Source organism: Idiotropiscis lumnitzeri, chromosome 3, assembly GCF_059441095.1.
Source record: "Idiotropiscis lumnitzeri isolate Australia: NSW breed Sydney's pygmy pipehorse chromosome 3, RoL_Ilum_1.0, whole genome shotgun sequence".
NCBI lineage: Eukaryota > Metazoa > Chordata > Actinopteri > Syngnathiformes > Syngnathidae > Idiotropiscis > Idiotropiscis lumnitzeri.
The window spans coordinates 10,064,958-10,083,399 of NC_142393.1; the positions used below are offsets into that span (position 1 = coordinate 10,064,958).

The 18,442-nt window shown below is 42.3% G+C and overlaps 1 protein-coding gene across 6 annotated transcripts in view; it reads left to right on the forward strand.

Annotated features, from left to right (window-relative positions):
- Window positions 1-18,442, forward strand: part of atp2b3b (ATPase plasma membrane Ca2+ transporting 3b) — a 44,890-nt gene that overhangs the window by 14,091 nt on the left and 12,357 nt on the right. For 3 of the 6 annotated variants that reach the window (XM_088290975.1, XM_088290978.1, XM_088290980.1), the window contains exons 4-24: window positions 18-215; window positions 506-763; window positions 937-1,062; window positions 1,413-1,538; window positions 3,218-3,274; window positions 3,582-3,623; window positions 3,934-4,098; window positions 4,323-4,394; window positions 4,487-4,629; window positions 6,074-6,206; window positions 6,461-6,570; window positions 6,700-6,834; window positions 9,159-9,265; window positions 9,385-9,460; window positions 10,774-10,932; window positions 11,043-11,222; window positions 12,814-12,901; window positions 12,991-13,097; window positions 13,484-13,675; window positions 14,668-14,881; window positions 15,872-16,083. In XM_088290975.1, coding sequence (XP_088147101.1) covers window positions 18-215; window positions 506-763; window positions 937-1,062; window positions 1,413-1,538; window positions 3,218-3,274; window positions 3,582-3,623; window positions 3,934-4,098; window positions 4,323-4,394; window positions 4,487-4,629; window positions 6,074-6,206; window positions 6,461-6,570; window positions 6,700-6,834; window positions 9,159-9,265; window positions 9,385-9,460; window positions 10,774-10,932; window positions 11,043-11,222; window positions 12,814-12,901; window positions 12,991-13,097; window positions 13,484-13,675; window positions 14,668-14,881; window positions 15,872-16,083 — 2,900 coding nt within the window. The remainder of the gene's footprint in view (window positions 1-17; window positions 216-505; window positions 764-936; window positions 1,063-1,412; window positions 1,539-3,217; window positions 3,275-3,581; window positions 3,624-3,933; window positions 4,099-4,322; window positions 4,395-4,486; window positions 4,630-6,073; window positions 6,207-6,460; window positions 6,571-6,699; window positions 6,835-9,158; window positions 9,266-9,384; window positions 9,461-10,773; window positions 10,933-11,042; window positions 11,223-12,813; window positions 12,902-12,990; window positions 13,098-13,483; window positions 13,676-14,667; window positions 14,882-15,871; window positions 16,084-18,442) is intronic. The other 3 variants (XM_088290977.1, XM_088290979.1, XM_088290976.1) reach the window with 2 other exon arrangements.

Consider the following 18,442-nt stretch of genomic DNA (forward strand, 5'->3'; position numbering starts at 1 on the left):
CCTTCTCTGTCTGTCAGGTCTCAGCGGGGATCCAGCGGACTTGGAGCGTCGCTGTCAGACCTTTGGCCAAAACTTTATCCCCCCAAAGAAGCCCAAGACTTTCCTTGAGCTCGTGTGGGAGGCCCTGCAAGATGTCACGCTCATCATTTTGGAGATTGCTGCAATCATCTCCCTCGCCCTTTCTTTTTACCAGCCTCCCGGAGAGGATTCAGAGTGTAAGAAGAGGGTTGGGTAGGGGTGTCGTGAAGTGATAAGGATTCTCAGAACCTGTGACTAACGGAGGTTCTAGAAAAAAATAATTTCCATTTGGGACATTGAACGGGTGGCACCCGATTTTGTTTTAAAAGAATTGTCTCAAACATTTGCATTTCCAATCATGCACCACCCATGATGTAATGTGACAAGTGTGGACAAAACCTCCCACGGTCTTGATCAAACGAATCATATCACATGTTTTCCTCCACTTTGAGTGTCTTCCATAAGCCACGCGTTTCTGTCTGTCCAGCTTGTGGCGACGTGTCGGCAGGAGCGGAAGATGAAGGTGAGGGCGAGGCCAATTGGATCGAGGGTGCGGCCATTCTTCTGTCTGTGGCGTGTGTCGTCCTGGTGACGGCCTTCAATGATTGGTCCAAAGAGAAACAGTTCCGGGGTCTACAGAGTCGAATCGAGCAGGAACAGAAGTTCACCGTGGTACGGAAAGGAAATGTCATCCAGATTCCTGTGGCTGACATGGTGGTGGGTGACATGGCCCAGGTCAAATATGGTAAGCGGGTTGTCCACACTTATGCATCTTTTTACACGATGTACTCCGGCAAAATTGCAATTTGCTTTTGCAATGAAATTCAAATCAAAATAACAAAACCCGACCTAATTTCAACTGAAGAACACATACTTGGTGAAGGTAATAAAGTGAATCAAGCACTTGTTTGTTTTCAGGGGACCTGCTGCCAGCCGATGGTATTTTAGTTCAAGGTAATGATTTGAAGCTAGATGAGAGCTCCCTCACAGGAGAGTCGGACCATGTACGCAAGTCTGTGGACAAAGACCCAATGCTGCTCTCAGGTTTGTTTTCACATGTTTTGACATTGTGACTTTTATTTTTGGGGGATGTTTTGGTCATCAGGGATGAGGTTGCGAATTAAAGTAATGCTAAGCGTGAATGGATGAATGAGACCACATATTTAATTTATTCATTCATTTCAGTTGTCCAGATTTTTTTGGGGCTTGGCTAAAACCAAGCCCAAAGCACTTGGTCTTTCTGGCACGAGTCAACCCATCCATAACTGAGTGCCTTGATTCCGTCTGTGGTTATTTGCAATCGCCATATCCAGTTTCTGAGTTGTTGTGATGCTACCTGGCAATCCTCGTATTTTGCATTCAGTTCGTGAAACGTCGTCTCTTTGGTCATCTAGGTACACATGTTATGGAAGGTTCAGGCCGCATGCTGGTGACGGCTGTTGGTGTCAACTCGCAGACAGGCATCATCTTCACTCTCCTGGGGGCTGGAGATGTGGAGGAAGACGGCAAAGAAAAAAAAGGTATGTAGACAAGTGGCGGGGGGAAACAAAGCAACACATAGTAATGTGTTTGTTGTTGTATGACAACTGGTGGAAGAGTTTATCAAATTCTTACAAATGAGAAAAACTAGCCCAATATCTGGGCATGAGTACTTTCATCTATTCTTAAACTCAGTCAATGTGCACACATTTTGATGCATGTGTGTGTATGTGTGAGAGAGACAGAGAGGGTGAGAGAGAGAGAGAGACAGAGTGAGCAAGAGAGAGAGAGAGAGAGAGAGAGAGTGAGCAAGTAAGCGAGAGAGAGAGAGAGAGAGAGAGAGGGACTGAGAGCGAGAGAGAGAAAGAGACAGAGTGAGTGACAGAGAGAGATAGAGTGAGTGAGAGAGAGAGAGAGGTGGCGAGAGCAAGACAGAGCACGAGAGAAAGAAAGAGACAGAGTGAGCAAGAGAGCGAGAGAGAGAGACAGAGAGAGAGAGAGAGTGAGTGAGAGAGAGAGAGAGAGAGGTAGCGAGAGCAAGACAGAGCGAGAGAGAGAAAGAGACAGAGTGAGCAAGAGAGAGAGAGAGACAGAGAGAGTGTGACAGAGCGAGAGAGAGAGAGAGAGAGCGAGCGAGCGAGGGAGCAAGGCGAGAGAGAGACAGACTGAGTGAGAGAGAGAGAGAGAGAGAGAGACAGACTGGGTGAGAGAGAGAGCAAGAGACAGAGTGAGAGAGAGAGCAAGAGAGAGCAAGCGAGAGAGAGAGAGAGAGAGGGGTACCAAACTGATTTGAGATAAGAGCATCAACAGGAAGCATGCCAGTTTAACCTCATCGATAATTTAGCCCACATCCTCTCCACTCCCTCTTTCCCTCTTTGCCGTTTCACGTTGTCACGCCTTCTCCCCGTTGCTTATTCATCTTCCTCTATTAAACCTCACTTGCTCCTACCTACTTGTTTACCACTGCTCTTACCCCCTTTTCACTTTCTCCCCCTGCTTGCCTCCCCTTAATCCGAGGGAGAGTCTGCAGATTGAATCAATTATTGAAAGAGCAGCAAAGAGCAGAGGGAGCCAGAGACACTCTGGAAAGAGTGTTGCTCGGTCAAGAAACGAAGCATTAGTGTTCCGTTCAAATTTGTTTGCGATGCTGTCGGTCCTGCAGAGGCTTCACACTCTTTCAGAAGCACTTAATGATAATATCGTTACGCCATACCGCTATCCATAGCTCCGTGAGTGCAGTATTCATGAGAGTGCCAGACATTATCGGCATCCTTACGCTGAGAAACTACATGTCGCAACCTGGAATTGAGCGGCGGACAGCAACCATTGATTCAAATGTTTTCCTTTTTTTTTTTAAATTCACAATTATACTTATTTTTTTTTAGTATAAGTGGTTGCAGAGTGCAGCTGTGGCAGCAATCTTTGCAGCCTTAACCATTCAGGCAGTCATTTACTGGAGCTAATGTATTATTTAGTAAACTTCATGTCATGAATTGTTGATTTTTTTTTTTTCCACATGTAGTGGGTGTGCTTTTCTTTTTGATTTGTCCTTCATGTTTTACACAAGCGTCTTTTGGCGTGAAATGGAATCCAATTTGCAAACGGACGCATTTTATTTGGATTTTTTTTTTCCCCCTTTATTCTTTTGATTTCCCCCTTTTTGTCAAATTCTCTCACGTGTCCTCAAAACCTTCTTTCCCCCGCACAATGCCCCAAACAGAGGACAATACTCAGTTGCTCATCTCCACAGATGCAAGTTACAGCACGGTCACCAATGGTATGTGAGCACACAGTTGTCTGTCCTGCCCTCTTTGCTCCCTTTAGCGAGTAAACCGACCCCAGTACGTCGTGGCGTGACAGTGTCAATGATCCGTGACGGAGTTACACATGTTCTGTATAATGTCGCTTCACCTCGTGATGGACAATGTGTGTGTCTTTATTCCTCTTCCCTTTCAATATTGTTTCCGTGTGGGTTGGGAATGTGTTGTTGCCTGTCAACGCAGCATTTAAACTGTTCGGAACAGCGCACTTTAACACAAATCTATTCTTTTTTTTTTTGTGTCTGATCCTTTTGTTTTCTGCAGGAAAACAACCGGATGGTGCTGTGGAGAACAACCAGAACAAAGGTAAAAAAAAAACAAACAAATGCGAATCGGATGTGCGTCGACATGAATCGTGGTTTTGATGTGTTTTTATTTTTATATTATTTTACGGAAAGTGAATGACTTGTGTGAACGAGGCCGTTGTCAGCATAGTTGTTAGATTTCAGACACGAATGTTTCTCTGACGCTCAATGACACGCTTAAATTAGGTTGGCTTTCCTATTTTGTGTTTAAGATTTGGAAGTTCAAAGTGGGATGTTTGTTCTTGCACTCTACAATGGAGGATTAAACTGCGGGTGCTACTTCTGTATATGTTTTTGTGTGTCTGATTTAGCCAAGAAGCAGGATGGGGGTGTCGCCATGGAGATGCAACCCCTAAAGAGCGCAGAGGGAGGGGAAGTAGAGGACAGGGAGAAGAAGAAGACCAACGTACCGAAAAAGGAGAAGAGCGTCTTGCAGGGCAAGCTTACCAAACTTGCGGTTCAAATTGGAAAAGCAGGTGCGCACCACTTTCGAGTCTGTATTGAAAAGAGGGAATGAACTATTAGAGACACAGTCAGGTTTGAGGAGGCAAGGTGACAAAGATTAAAAGATTTCCCCCCCCCCCATGTATCTTTAAGAGTTTAATCCCAAAGTCTGTTTCTTTGTATTTCTTCTGGAACGTCCAACAGCCCAAGAGATAACGTACAATAACCGATTGACTGTATGAATTTTCTTTCATAGGTTTGGTGATGTCCGCAATCACCGTCATCATCCTGGTGCTCTACTTTGTCATCGACACGTTTGTTGTTGAAGGTGTGTGTGGGCGCGTTTTAGCCGACGACAATCTTCCCCATCCTGTTGAACCCAACTTTAAAAGTTGAACACTTACGTGTGGTGTCTTGCAGGTCACGCGTGGGTGACTGAATGCACGCCGGTCTACATCCAATACTTTGTCAAGTTTTTCATCATTGGAGTCACCGTGTTGGTGGTGGCGGTCCCAGAAGGGTTACCTCTCGCTGTCACCATCTCTCTGGCTTACTCTGTCAAGGTAGGCTGCATCGCAAATGGACATGCATGGAATGTGTTGGACATTTTTTTCATTGTGCGCCCTGTAAAGGGTTCATCTTTACTTGGCAAGCTAAAACCAGTCAGGCTGTTCCACACACCAAATTCAGGGCGAAATGTCTTCGCATCTTGTTCATGTTTTGGCGTACACATACTCTGTTTTATTACCTTTGTCAATGGTGCAACATTTTGCAAGCACCTAAAAGATTCCATTTTATTCTGTCTTGTTTAATTTTGCAAGTTTAAGTAGCTGTCCCCGGTTGCAGGTACAGCTCGGACTGCATTTGCCCTTAGGGTTTACGTTAAAGAGCGAATACCAAATGGATTGAAATCGATAACTTATTGCACTTCCCTGAAAAAAGCCTCATAGTCCAACAAATAAAAAATCCAATTTGATCAAAAATTTCAATGAGGTGCACTTGTGTCATGCTTCATCTACACCATAAAGTGTCCAAAGTGCTTGACAAAGGATCACTTATTCATTCACAAGACCTATGTATTGAACCAGACTGTACACCGGTGTTCTGAAATTCCTTCCTACCCGTCGAGACGTCCTACCAATGCCGAGTGCGCATGCGCATATGTATGCCACTCGTTTGATATCGTCAGTAAAAGTTGTTTGTTAACATATCTATGCAGATACATATATAAATTAAACTCTCAGGACGTCCGACCTGCTTGCGTCTACGTGTTTTTTACTAAAAGATTTTTTTTTTAATTATACCGATGTGCATGTAAACAAGACGACCTGAAAGCACACGGTAGTACTTTGCTGACAAATTATCCTCTGGTAGGAAGTTTCGCATGGGTAGGACATTTTGACAGATCAGGCTGTCAAAACAGCCTCCGGTAGGACGATTCGTACGGGTAGGATATTTCGGCAGAACACCGGTCCGTTGACACAGCAGCGTTAACCTAAGGAAATGTTTCCCTTATTAATTTATAAATAGCTCACTTCAACTTCATGATCCCATGTCGTAGCATGGCCAATGACAGAATCCAGTGTGTTTTTCTTGCTTTAGTCGAGTCAATCCATCTGTATTGTGTCGTTCCAGCTTGCTAGCGCTAAGCTAACCTGTCGTCTCTGGTACGGCGTCGCTCACTTCGTATGCTCATTACTCGGCCGATTATTCTCATCCACATGCAAATGCTTCCGGGTTTTGGGCTCGAATGGAGTGCAATCCAAACAGAATGAATTGAATCGAATCTGAAAAGTTTGTTTTTAAATCAAGTCACCACCGTTTCGTGCCCAGCCCCATAAAAGCTAACTCCTGGTAGTCACTTATTTCCTTGATACAGATTTGACAAATGACAGCTCGCCGTGTTACCTGTGCCAGTTTCATATCTCGCTAATGCCAATCATCATAGCAAGAGATTAATCACCTCGCTAAAGTCAATCTGCTCTTCATCCCATTGTTTTTTTGTAGAAAATGATGAAGGACAACAACCTTGTACGCCACCTGGATGCATGTGAGACGATGGGTAATGCCACGGCCATCTGCTCCGACAAAACGGGCACGCTCACCACCAATCGAATGACTGTGGTGCAGGCTTATCTAGGTACGTAAACGGAAGTGGAATTGAAGTTGAGGGATATACGCACGCACAAATTTGAATACAAATCAAATGACAAATTTTGTGTTGCTACCAGTAAGTGAGATCTCAGCATGAACATCTTTAACGCTAACAAATGAAGGCGCAACCGCTAACTACTTCCACCCACTCTGTACCATCCCTCAGATGTCCTGCGAGTTATATTGTGTTCATGTATCGCCATTCGAGCGATTGAGATGTTTTCATTTGTCGTCGCCTAGGTGATGTGCACCACCGCTTGATCCCAGATCCTGGACAGATTAACCCCCGGGCATTGGATCTGTTGGTCAATGCGATCTCAATCAACAGTGCCTACACCTCCAAGATCTTAGTGAGTCATACACTGATGTCATGGTTTTACAAAAAAAAAAAAAATATATGCTTTTTTTCCTTTCCAATGGCTTCATAGAGACTTTAAATGTACATTTCCTTTGCCTCTCTGCCAATCGCCTTTTATCAGCCACCAGATGTGGAGGGAGGTCTGGCAAAGCAGGTGGGAAACAAGACGGAGTGTGGCCTGCTGGGATTTGTATTAGACCTACAACAAGACTATACTCCCGTCAGAGAGCAGATCCCCGAGGAGAGACTCTACAAAGTAAGAATGACGATATCTGCTGACATAGCAGAAATGTCACGCTCATTTATTGGATTTCTTGTTGAAAATGACTCACAACTGTGAAGAAGCTCTGGAATGGTGTCAACATTGTGACTCAGAATGCACCTCGCTATCACCTTACAGACACTTATGCTCGCCACGGTATATTCTGTAGATATTTGAAAGTAGTTGTTTCAAAGGAAATCTTGAAAATTCCATCATAAAAACATCATAGACTATGCAATAATATTTAGGTAGCATTTTAACATTTTGAACTGACATACAAGAGTAAGAATAATTTATTTATCGAGTTTGCAAGAATATTTGGGTTGGACATGCCCGATTCAAGATATTTTTGTTGGTCAGAAATGCCTGTGATTTTGAACGGGTTTTTTTCTGTCATGAATATTATCCAAAAATATTCACAATGTAGACAAGTTTTGCTTCATTTGGGTTGCTGTTCTCCTTAATTTGATATGGAAACCAGCTTTCCTCTGATTGATAGTTGCCAATATGTGGTTGTCTTGTGGCCAACACATCTCGTCATTGGCTCCGCTGAAACTCACCAGTGCATCGGCGGGATTTGTGGTCGGCCACGGTGCGCAATGAGGCGGCCACTGCAGCGCGACATCTCGGTCACAAAAACTATCCTCCCTTTATTTGCTTCTCCTTCTTGACAACCAGCGATCTCACCACCGCCCAACGAGGTGGACTGACGACCGGCTGGTTTTCAGCTGTACTCGGCTATATATATATATATATATATATTTATTTATTTTTTTAAATCCACCGCCATGGTGACGCTGCATGACCTCGCCACAGGCGACTGACCAATGTGTGTGTATGTGTGGCTGTGTCACTTAAAACCTGGAAATGTATTTGTAGCATATGTGAAAGCTTACATTGACCCAACTCCATGAAGCGTGCGCTAACACAGTCAAGTTCTGCTACCGAAATTCTTCAGAATTTTAATTGACATACTCTATTTCTCATCTCCTCTGAGATTGGCAGCTGATGCAAAGTTTTATCTTTGCATGAGACGCAAGTGCGTGGTCACGGGCAGCCAGTTGACTGGGCGTGCGGCAGCTACAAAGTCACAATGACAGCAAAATCAAATCCGCTCCTTTTACAGGCCTTTGCATGCAAACAATGAATCGCGTAGATGTCAAACTCAAACCATGTCACAGACTCAATTTGACCTATGTTATGCATAAAACAGTGGGGACATTTTTATTTTGATGGAATGGGGCCTTTAATATTGATGGCAAAGGTGCAATGTGAAAGAAATTGGCGTTCCAGGTGAAACAAAATTGGACACACGGTCATTATCAAATGTCTACACACCCCTGTTCATATGCCAGGTTTTTGTGACATTAAAAAAATAACCCCACGACCCGAGTGAGGAGAAGCAGCTTAGAAAATGGATGGTTGGATGGATGAAAATAAAAGACCAAAATCCAATCATATATTTTTCATCAGCCCCACCATTAATGCGACCCATCGCCTGTACAACTCAATTGAAAAATGTGTATTTTAAAACAAGAAATAGATGTGTGGTTGCACAAATGCGCAAACCCTCTCATAATATATCTGGGAATGTAGCTGTGTGCACAATGAACCAGTCCCATTAGTCATGTAAAATATGAGTCAGCACACACCAGCCACCATTTAAAGTCCCCCTGATTAACCCCAAATGAAGTTCAAAATGAGATGGGGAAAAAAACCCAACATGGTTTTGCTGCGAGCTCAAGTCGGGCAGGATAATCAGGACTATGCCGACAACGGATCTTGCATGAGTAAAACTAATTAACATAACAAAGAATCGAAAATTAGGGCAATTATAACAACAAATAAAATACTCTTTACTTTTTGTCAGATTAAAAGGAGAATTTCTTTTGCTTTTAGGCTGGCACAAAGTAACGCATTAACCGCAAATGACAATGTAATAAAATCTCTTAAATAAGGCCATGATGGCTTCATGCTATCTGGTTCATGCTCCTCCATGTCACTGCTTTCTCTGTGTTTTTCACCTTATAAAATTGAATTGACCTTTGTACATTTAAGCATAGTGTAGTTGTTTAAAGATCTAATGTTTTAACAATAGTTCATGAATTCACTTTGCAAGACTTTGGAACTGTGTGTCCTAGGGTGCAAGCAGTTTAGAACTTCTTCCTTACTGCTGCGCACACTCACACGTTGATCATGTATTTCCAACATTTAAAAGGTTTTCCTTTTATTTAAATGCATGCTACAAACATGACTAGAGTTGCCCAATTGCATTGATGATTCTGAAGAGTGATCCTAATTTTTCATTTCTCTCCCAGGTGTATACCTTTAACTCAGTACGTAAATCCATGAGCACGGTGATAAAGCTGCCAGATGGTTCCTTCCGTCTCTACAGCAAAGGAGCTTCTGAGATCATGCTGAAAAAGTGAGTGGAAGGGAAAAGAAGCGCTCAGATGGAGAAATATGTGATATTGCTTGATAATTGTCAATAAACACATACGGGTGCTCTTCTTTGCTACAGTTTAGCATTGTTTGTCTCCTCAGGTGTTCTTACATCCTTGATGCCAATGGAGAACCTCGCAGTTTCCGCCCACGGGACAGAGATGAGATGGTCAAACAGGTAAATGACATTGTCCGCCGTTGTGGGCGTGAACACAGTCATTCTCTTTCACCTCTGTGTGGCGTGCAGGCCTTGTCGGAAGAAAAAACTGATTTGATTGAGTTCATGAAGGAGGACAAAGTACACAAAGTCTGTTTAGAATAAAGAAACGGCAAGCAGAATGGCTGACTTTGACTGACTTTAGTGACTTTTCATACTCATACTATTTTTCCAAAGGCCCTGAGATTCCCTCCTGATCAGAAGATGTTCACCCCTGCGTATCCAGAACATTAAAAAAAATTGTGCTTGCAGAAATCCAACACTGGCTGATCCGTACACTTTTAGCTAATGCTAATCTTTGCTAACACTGCAGCTCTGCTTACCTTTTGACTTTGGCATGATGGTACTTTCATGTAATAGCCCATTTGAAAATGGCAGATCTTTGCTGTGTCATGGGTGGAGAAAACTGGTGTAGGAGCTTTTGTTATGCAAATTATCATCACTCTTATGCAGCAGTGGGGCTGAAATTCCGAACAGCTTGCTCACAGACAATTTCATGAAGAGGCAGATAAAATATTTACTCGGTTGTTTAATTTCACACTTGATGGAAGGGCAGAGACAAAACACAAGCAATTAACATTTTTCCATCATAGGTGTTCTTTAATGCTTATGTGGCTTTATCTTAAACACAAATAACATCACCTAATCACCCCTTTTTTTCCACTGCATTGTTTGGATATAACAAAAAATTTTGTCGACCTAATTTTTATATTTGAATGCTCGCATTTGTAATCACACTGAACACAACTCACATCACATGATTGAATCTGAAGCGTGTCGTCACCCATCAGCATTTATCCCCTTTGTTCTACTCGCAGCACAATTGCTAGATCAGTCAAAAGTATTCACCGGCGGAGAGCAAGTATTTGCTCCACTAACAGATTAGATTATGTAGCAGTGTGAGCAAGTCCTCCCTTGACTGACAGGCGGGCTGACCTGCCTCAAGGCGACCTCAGTTTATAGCATGAGAAAAATAGCCCTTGTGCTTACACAACTATATTCCAGCTCACTTATTCTGCTTGCATTTTGGCAGCTTTGTGCCATGCCAGCTCTTCATCATATTGTCTTCCTCTGCTGTCTTTGCTCGTCCAGGGAAGGGGGCTTTCCCTCTCAGCGTTGTCAGAAAGAATACCAGCAAAAATGCTCAAAAGCTCACTAGACATTAACTTCAAATTGCAAGATTATTTTTGTGTCCAGTATAATAATGAACAATTCTAGCACAAATATTCAAATTGTTCGATTTTGTCTCTGGCTTGTTTTTTTTTTTTGAACAGGTGATTGAGCCAATGGCATGTGAGGGTCTGAGGACCATCTGCATTGCTTATCGCGACCTGCCCTCCAATCCAGAGCCCGACTGGGAAAATGAGGCAGAAATCGTGACAGAGTTGACCTGTATCACTGTGGTTGGGATTGAGGATCCAGTACGACCTGAGGTACGCGTGTGCCAACACTGACTGCCATCCATAATGCAGGAAGTGACTACGATGTTTTTTTTATTCTCATCGTGTTTCTGCGTGAACCGATTTTATTTATTTTTTTTAAGGTACCTGAGGCCATCCGGAAGTGTCAGCGTGCGGGCATCACTGTGCGGATGGTGACTGGTGATAACATTAACACAGCCAGGGCTATTGCGGCCAAATGTGGAATCATCCACCCTGGGGATGACTTTATCTGTCTGGAGGGGAAAGACTTCAACCGACGAATCAGGAACGAGAAAGGAGAGGTGAGTTGGGGTCTTGCGAGTGCACTCATTCATGTGCGGTTTTCTACCAAAACAAAAATGCATGTTTCCGTGGGTGTATTGAAAACCATTTTCATTTCAACAACCAATATCAGGGGCAACAGAAGTTATTCTTATTCAAGCTATCATTATTCTCTAAATTGTCAAATTGAAAACGTTCTGCAATGAAGGGAACAACATCCGTCGTAGATTAATTTGGAGTTTGCAAGGGAGTGTAAGTACCGCGGCTTGTGATTGGCCGGCATCAGATTTGGACTCTAACACACAACAGTCACGCTAACGCTTTGCGTCTTTCCCCATGTACGAAACAGTTTTTGTTGCTTTGCGGCTGCGGCTAGCTGGTTAGCATGGCAGCTAAACAGCAGCAGGCTCCTCTAAAGGTCACTAATCATCACCTCCTTGACGCTGACTAAAAAACACTTCTGACAAGTATCGTAAACGTAAAAGGAGGTTGAAAATTATTTAACAGAAGAAGAATGGCTAAGGCTAAGCCATGCTAAACCAGTTCCAAACTTTCGTCCAATGCAGTCACAAAACAACAGAATAAATTACTATAATGAAATTTTCACTCAAGTCTAGATGAAACCACGTTCGTTACAGTGTACGGTGTTTCTTGGGATGTGACCAGTGCAGTGTGTCCCAAACCAAAGTCAATTGGGATAGGCTCCAGTTTACCCGTAATATGTCTGGATATATTGATGCATTATGCATAAGTGGTTGAACGGATTATCATAAAAAAACATAGCTGTTAGCGTTGTGCTAGCTTCAGCTATTCCAATCACCGCTAGCTTAAAATTCATACCAGCAGTACCCTGAGACGGGCGTGAACAGCCAAAATGTTACGTCTCATAAGATTGGCTGGTTGTCTAAAGAGAAACACACACAGAACTCCTACTACTTACATCAACTCCAATGAGCATAACAGCATTTTGTATTTTTAGTCATGAGCTTTTATTTGTTGCTGTCTGTTGAAATACTCCCTTATGTGAATCCATGGTGCAAAAAAAGGTTGGGAACCGCTGAAAAATATCAATGACATATCCATTAACTCATTCAATACCATTGACGGATAAATACGTCAAAATCCATTTTTTTTTACTGGGCTGGTTGTGAATGAGTTAATCAACCTGACTTTCATTAAAATCAACGACCAAAATTCTCAAGTCGTTCAACCCCCTTATCCCAGAATATACTGCAAAAACCAGTGAACTGTCACATCGCTCTGCATGTTAAAGGACTGAATAACAATTGTAATATTAACTACGTTAAGAAAACGGAAATAAGACCCCAGAGTTCCTATGAAACAGCAACATTCCCCTAAGCCTACATTTGGATTAGCTAAATTGCATTGCTTAATGGGATGAAGCACTTCTCATCACAGCGGTGGACGTGCACTTTTCCATCCACCGTCAGTCGTACGCAGCAATATGTGCGCCCTGATTTATTTTTTTTTAACCCTGTATGGTTGACGCTCACGGCTACAAAATGGCATATTGTAATGTGGTCAGTACCAGTGAAAGAAGTGAGCAACATTATCTGTTGAATCCCTCTTCCCTTTTCCATGTGTATGCAGATTGAACAGGAGCGAATTGATAAAATCTGGCCCAAACTGCGTGTGTTGGCTCGATCTTCACCTACAGACAAACACACCCTCGTCAAAGGTGACTTCCGGGTTGATCAACCCAAACACTCACTTTTACATTCACGCACGTGCAAAGACTTACTTCCTGTTTTTCGGTTTTCCCGGTAGGCATCATTGACAGTAGCATTGTAGAACAGAGGCAGGTGGTTGCAGTGACAGGAGACGGAACCAATGACGGACCGGCTTTGAAGAAAGCTGATGTTGGCTTTGCTATGGTAACTAATTATTATTTGTTTTTTTATTGTATTCTTCTACAACTAATTTTACTATTCAGTAATGAGTCTCGAATGAATGATGACTGTTAAACAATTATGTCAACATTTGTGGAGTTTTTTTTTTTTTTACATCTGAAGGGGACATGAATAAAAAGCAGTTTTGCCTCAGCTGCCCCGTTATAAATAATACATGTTAAAAATCTTAGTTTAAGTGGCGTGCATTTGTCTTTGACCACATCTTTTACTCATGCCAACTGCAAAGACTTTGAGGAGTGCAACACAGCATTGAGGCAGTAACTCTCCAGAATGATTTGAATGCTTGAACGCTCCCATGATTCATGCCGTGACTCTGTGCATGTCCTCCTCACCGTCGCAAACTCTGTCAGGGCATCGCCGGGACAGACGTGGCCAAAGAGGCGTCTGACATCATCTTGACTGACGATAACTTCAGCAGCATTGTGAAGGCGGTGATGTGGGGGCGAAACGTCTACGACAGCATTTCCAAGTTTCTGCAGTTCCAGCTCACAGTGAACGTCGTGGCCGTCATCGTCGCCTTCACCGGTGCCTGCATCACCCAGGTGCAGCCAGTCTTCACTTCTGAGTCATACACTTTTATTTTGGAGTGCAAAAAAAAGATGCTAGCCGTCAGCAATCGCACAAGCAGCCATGTTTGCAATCGGGCTCTGAAATACAATTATTTGACTAAAGCCACCATGTCCCAACGAGGTTGCAACATTAACAAGGATGTGGCGGAGTGATGTTTTGGGATGGAACGAGATGCTCGACAATTTGAAACCTTCTGAAGGTGTCAAATTGACCTCAGCAAAAGCTATCAGTATGCCTCACGAACCGCTTTAGTGCAGATTCTTTCACTGAACTTGAGTATTATGAATTGAATCCACTTGAGTATGTTTGAAATTGAATGGCATCCAAAGTAGCAATATTTCCTTTTTAAGAATCACTTTTTGAGCATAGCGCTCGGCAGTATCGATAGTTCATTATTTTTCCACACAGCACTGGATAGGGGTTGAATGGGAAGAAACTGAAAATGACTCAAAGAGACATGCAGTGATTTTTGTGTGTGACAAGATAACAGGCACAAGGAGGCTTAAGAGAGCCCGTAAATTTAGATCTGGTGGCATGATATGAGACACATACCAACCCTGACACAAGCATCAGGGAACCACATTTTTAGACGGCAACAGAATGTTAGCAAAATTGTGCCCCCAAAAAAAAAAAAAATCACCCAAACGTTTAATTAGCTACTAATTTAAGAGAAGGCAAACAAGCCTCCCTGCTTGATTGATTGACCTGGGGTGGCCATGGCTGCCCTTGTCCACCACGTAGCTCCGCCCCTGACCATGCACCTGACTGAGTGCAGCATAATTATGGTTTACAAATTATTAATTATATATTGAGGCTGAAATCTTTGTGTGGACCAGTTCTTGTGGTCAACTTAGTCGAGCACTCGGTTTTAAAATTGGCCCAATATCGAACAAATGGAATAAATGTTATATGTAAATAATTTATTGCACATGGTTCCTGATCAGTTGGCTTCATCTCCTCGCAGGACTCTCCTCTGAAGGCGGTGCAGATGCTATGGGTGAACCTCATCATGGACACATTTGCCTCTTTGGCGCTGGCCACTGAGCCTCCCACAGAGGCCCTGTTGCTACGGAAACCCTACGGTCGCAACAACCCGCTCATTTCCCTCACCATGATGAAAAACATCCTGGGCCATGGCGTGTACCAACTGGTCATCATCTTCACCCTCCTTTTCATAGGTGCATACACAAAGTACAAAGGAAGCGTTTTCAATGTGACGTTTGTCGTGAGATGTGGTGCTTAACGCAATTTATTTGAGAGCGTGTCATGAAGAGAACATCAAGCATGTGGAAATGCTTTTATGTGGACTCTTTGAACTTCATTCAGGTCTTGTTTTACTGTTTTGAGCAAGAATGAGGAAATTCAAACTAATTGCACCTTTTTATATTCATATATGTTTTAGCTGACTTTGTAAAATGCATAAATTGAATTTGACAACATCTTGATCCCAAAAAATGATTATGAGCTATATTATTTTTTGGTCTTTGTAAAAGAGTACATTTTAAATTTCATGGATACAAGATATTATTACTCTGGTCAAAAAAGTCTTACTATTACAAGTAAACATTTAAAAAAAAAAAGATTTTTATGCGTTGGTTCCCAAATTTTCCCCATTTATTTCTCTCGAACACAGGTGTCAAACTCATGGCCCGGGGGCCAAATCCGACCCGCCACATCATTTTATGTGGCCTGTGAGAAAAAGTTTGACACCCCTGCTCTGGAACATCCGGTTTTTATAATAACATCGGCTAGAAATTTCAATGAATGTTAAAATTCATAATGGGCAAGCTTTATAGGTCAAATTTGTTTAAAAAAAAAAAAAAAAAAACATCTCAAAAACTGTGATGTGTCAAATTTGTCTGATCAAAGGTTGCTGTTCACCAGAGTTATATTTTAAGCAAAAAGAATCTAATTTGGGTTAAAGATCTTCAACTTTTCTCGTCAAATGATTTTGGTACTCACCATTCCTGTTCATTTTGTGCCACTGCACCATAAGCCTTACATTGGGTTATCATGTAATACATTTGGAAAGCACTATACGTTATTAGCACATTTGATTAAGAGGATTTTTTTTCCCCACGCTGAGTATTTTTTCCTGGCATTGCTCGTGTTCATCCTTGAGAACTCATCTCTCTCAACTCCTCTTCTCTCCCCTCACCTGCTTTCAGGCGAGCGCATATTCAACATCGACAGCGGCCGCAACGCTCCGCTCCACTCGCCCCCATCCGAGCACTACACCATCATCTTCAACACCTTTGTCCTCATGCAGCTGTTTAATGAAATCAACGCAAGGAAGATCCACGGGGAGAGAAACGTCTTTGATGGCATATTTTCCAACCCCATCTTCTGCTCCATTGTTCTGGGGACCTTCGCAGTTCAGGTATGACCCCACCTTTTTTTTGAGGGGGGGGGTGCAAGTCTTTTCATTTAAAATGATTATTCCAATGGAAGTTTTTTGGAAGTTGATAGATGCATTAAAGGAGAATATCGGGAGAGCTTGTTTTGGAGCCTAGATTCAAAACCAAAAACTCGGAACTGTGTGTCAATTTTATCTAATTATAACACATCTGTGCAGGTCAAAACCCTCTGTTGAGCCATTTTTTGTGAGGTGGAATTTAGAAACCATAAGTTAGTGAATGCTGCCTCATAACGAAGAAAAAGGAGAGGAGTAGAAAAGAGTCAGACAAGTCTGAAAGCGTTCATTTTAAACACCCACTTAAGTTACCATTCCATGCCCAGTAACGGTTTGTCACGGCCGTGCAAGCAGTTCACATCAACCTTAATGTTGGCTTAGTGTGCGTGGTGCAAAGAAATAAATAAATGTTGCCTAGTGCACCATAATGACAAGTTTGCTTATCAATAAATCATACCGAGAAAAGCACAGCCAGTCAGCATGCATTATTTAGACGGGTTTGTCTTATTTGTTTCAGCCAAATTAAACAGCGCGGGAACGTACCACACAAGAATATTGTTAGTACACCGAAAAGAGCAGACCGGCAGCCAAAGACAAAGCAAAGCGCTTCAGTGCGCACTGGCTCTCCGGGGGGGAAACGAGAACGGAGTATGAGAGGCGAGGGAGGTGGCGGTGATTTGGGGAGTGACAGAATAGTAAGATTTTGAGAGAAATAAATATCAGGGTTGGCGACAGAAGGGGGCTTGAGACAGGTGGAGTGAGATAACAGAGACAGATGCGGCTCTTTGTAGAAAGTTAGCGTGATCTAATTGAGAGGACGCTTTGCTGTCAACAAGATTGTGTCGGTCTAACAGGCCTCCGGAAGGCCGCTTGATGTCGCATCAGTGCTGAGAATCTAATAGAGTTACGGGACATCCAATTCATGAAGCTAAAGTTGTTTTATTATTTGATATTTGATATTTCAGACTTCCGGATTTGAAACAACCGGGTAAAATTCAATTTTGCTCTCTGCCTCACTGAGGAGACAAGAGTCTGTCTTGTCACATCACGCTATTATCACTCAAGCAGCGGAATCCTGTTATTCACAGTGCATTGACTTTTACAATCGTGACACTTTTCATTCTCTTCAACACTTCCTATATTATGACACATTTTTGTCTTGACTCATAGATAAAGAGATAGATTTTGAGATCAGTTTTAATATATCACAAAGACAGTCCAAGTAAATACAAAATACATTTACTAAATGAATATTTTATTTCATAAGGAGGGATAATAAAATAGTAGTAAATGCAAGAGAAAGTGAAGTAGGCTACAGGATCTCAATGATTGAAATCAATATCAATCCTGAAAAGGTTACAAAGCCATTTGCAAGGCTTTTGGGATTCCTGCAAATCCCGGACAGAGCCGTTTTCCACAAATAAAAAAAATATTGGGAGCAGTAAGGATCCTTGCCAGGAGTTGTCAGCCCACAAAAATGACTTCAAGTGTTCGACGACATCTCGTCGTCTGGAGGTCACTAAAGATATAATAACCACATCCAAAGAACTGAAGGCCTCACCCGCCACTCAACTCTAAGAAAAATACTGGCCCAAAATGGAATTGACAGTTTCAAGGTGGAAACCACTGCTAACAAAAAAAGAACACAAAGGCTTACGTCACATTTGCATAAAAACACTTTGATGATCCCCCGTGACTTTTGGAGAAATATTCTAAGGACTGACCAGACAAAAACTAAACTTTCTGGAAAGTGTGTTACATTTGGAGTAAAAGTAACACAGTATTTAATAAAAACAAAACAACAAAAAAAAACATCATGCCTGCAATATTGTGCTGAAATTTTCATGGTCTGGGGCTGCTTTGCTCTTTCAGGACCTGACCTGCATTACTTGGTGTGATTAATGGAATAATGAATGCACCACAAAATCCTGTAGGCAAAAAGTCGGCTGTTAGTTTGTGCCCTCAAACTCAAGCGCTCTTTGGTTATGTAGCAGAACAAGACATCTGAATGGCTAAAAAAATTAATAAATAGCGGTAAATTAAAGTTTTGCAGTGTCCAAGTAAAAGTCCTGACTTAAATCCTGTTCGGATGCTGTGTGTGACCTTAAAGCAAGTTCATGCTTAACAAGCCACAAATATGACAGAGTTAAAATAATTCCGCGATGTAGAATAGGCCGAAATCTCACAGCCGCAATTAGCGCAAATTTGTGATTTCGCTTACTCGGTTCAGGGGGCAATTACTTTACTACCCCGTGACTTTTTATCTTTAATAATTAATGCCATCAATTCGAAGCTGTACTTTTTATTTACTTGGGTGTTCTTTGTG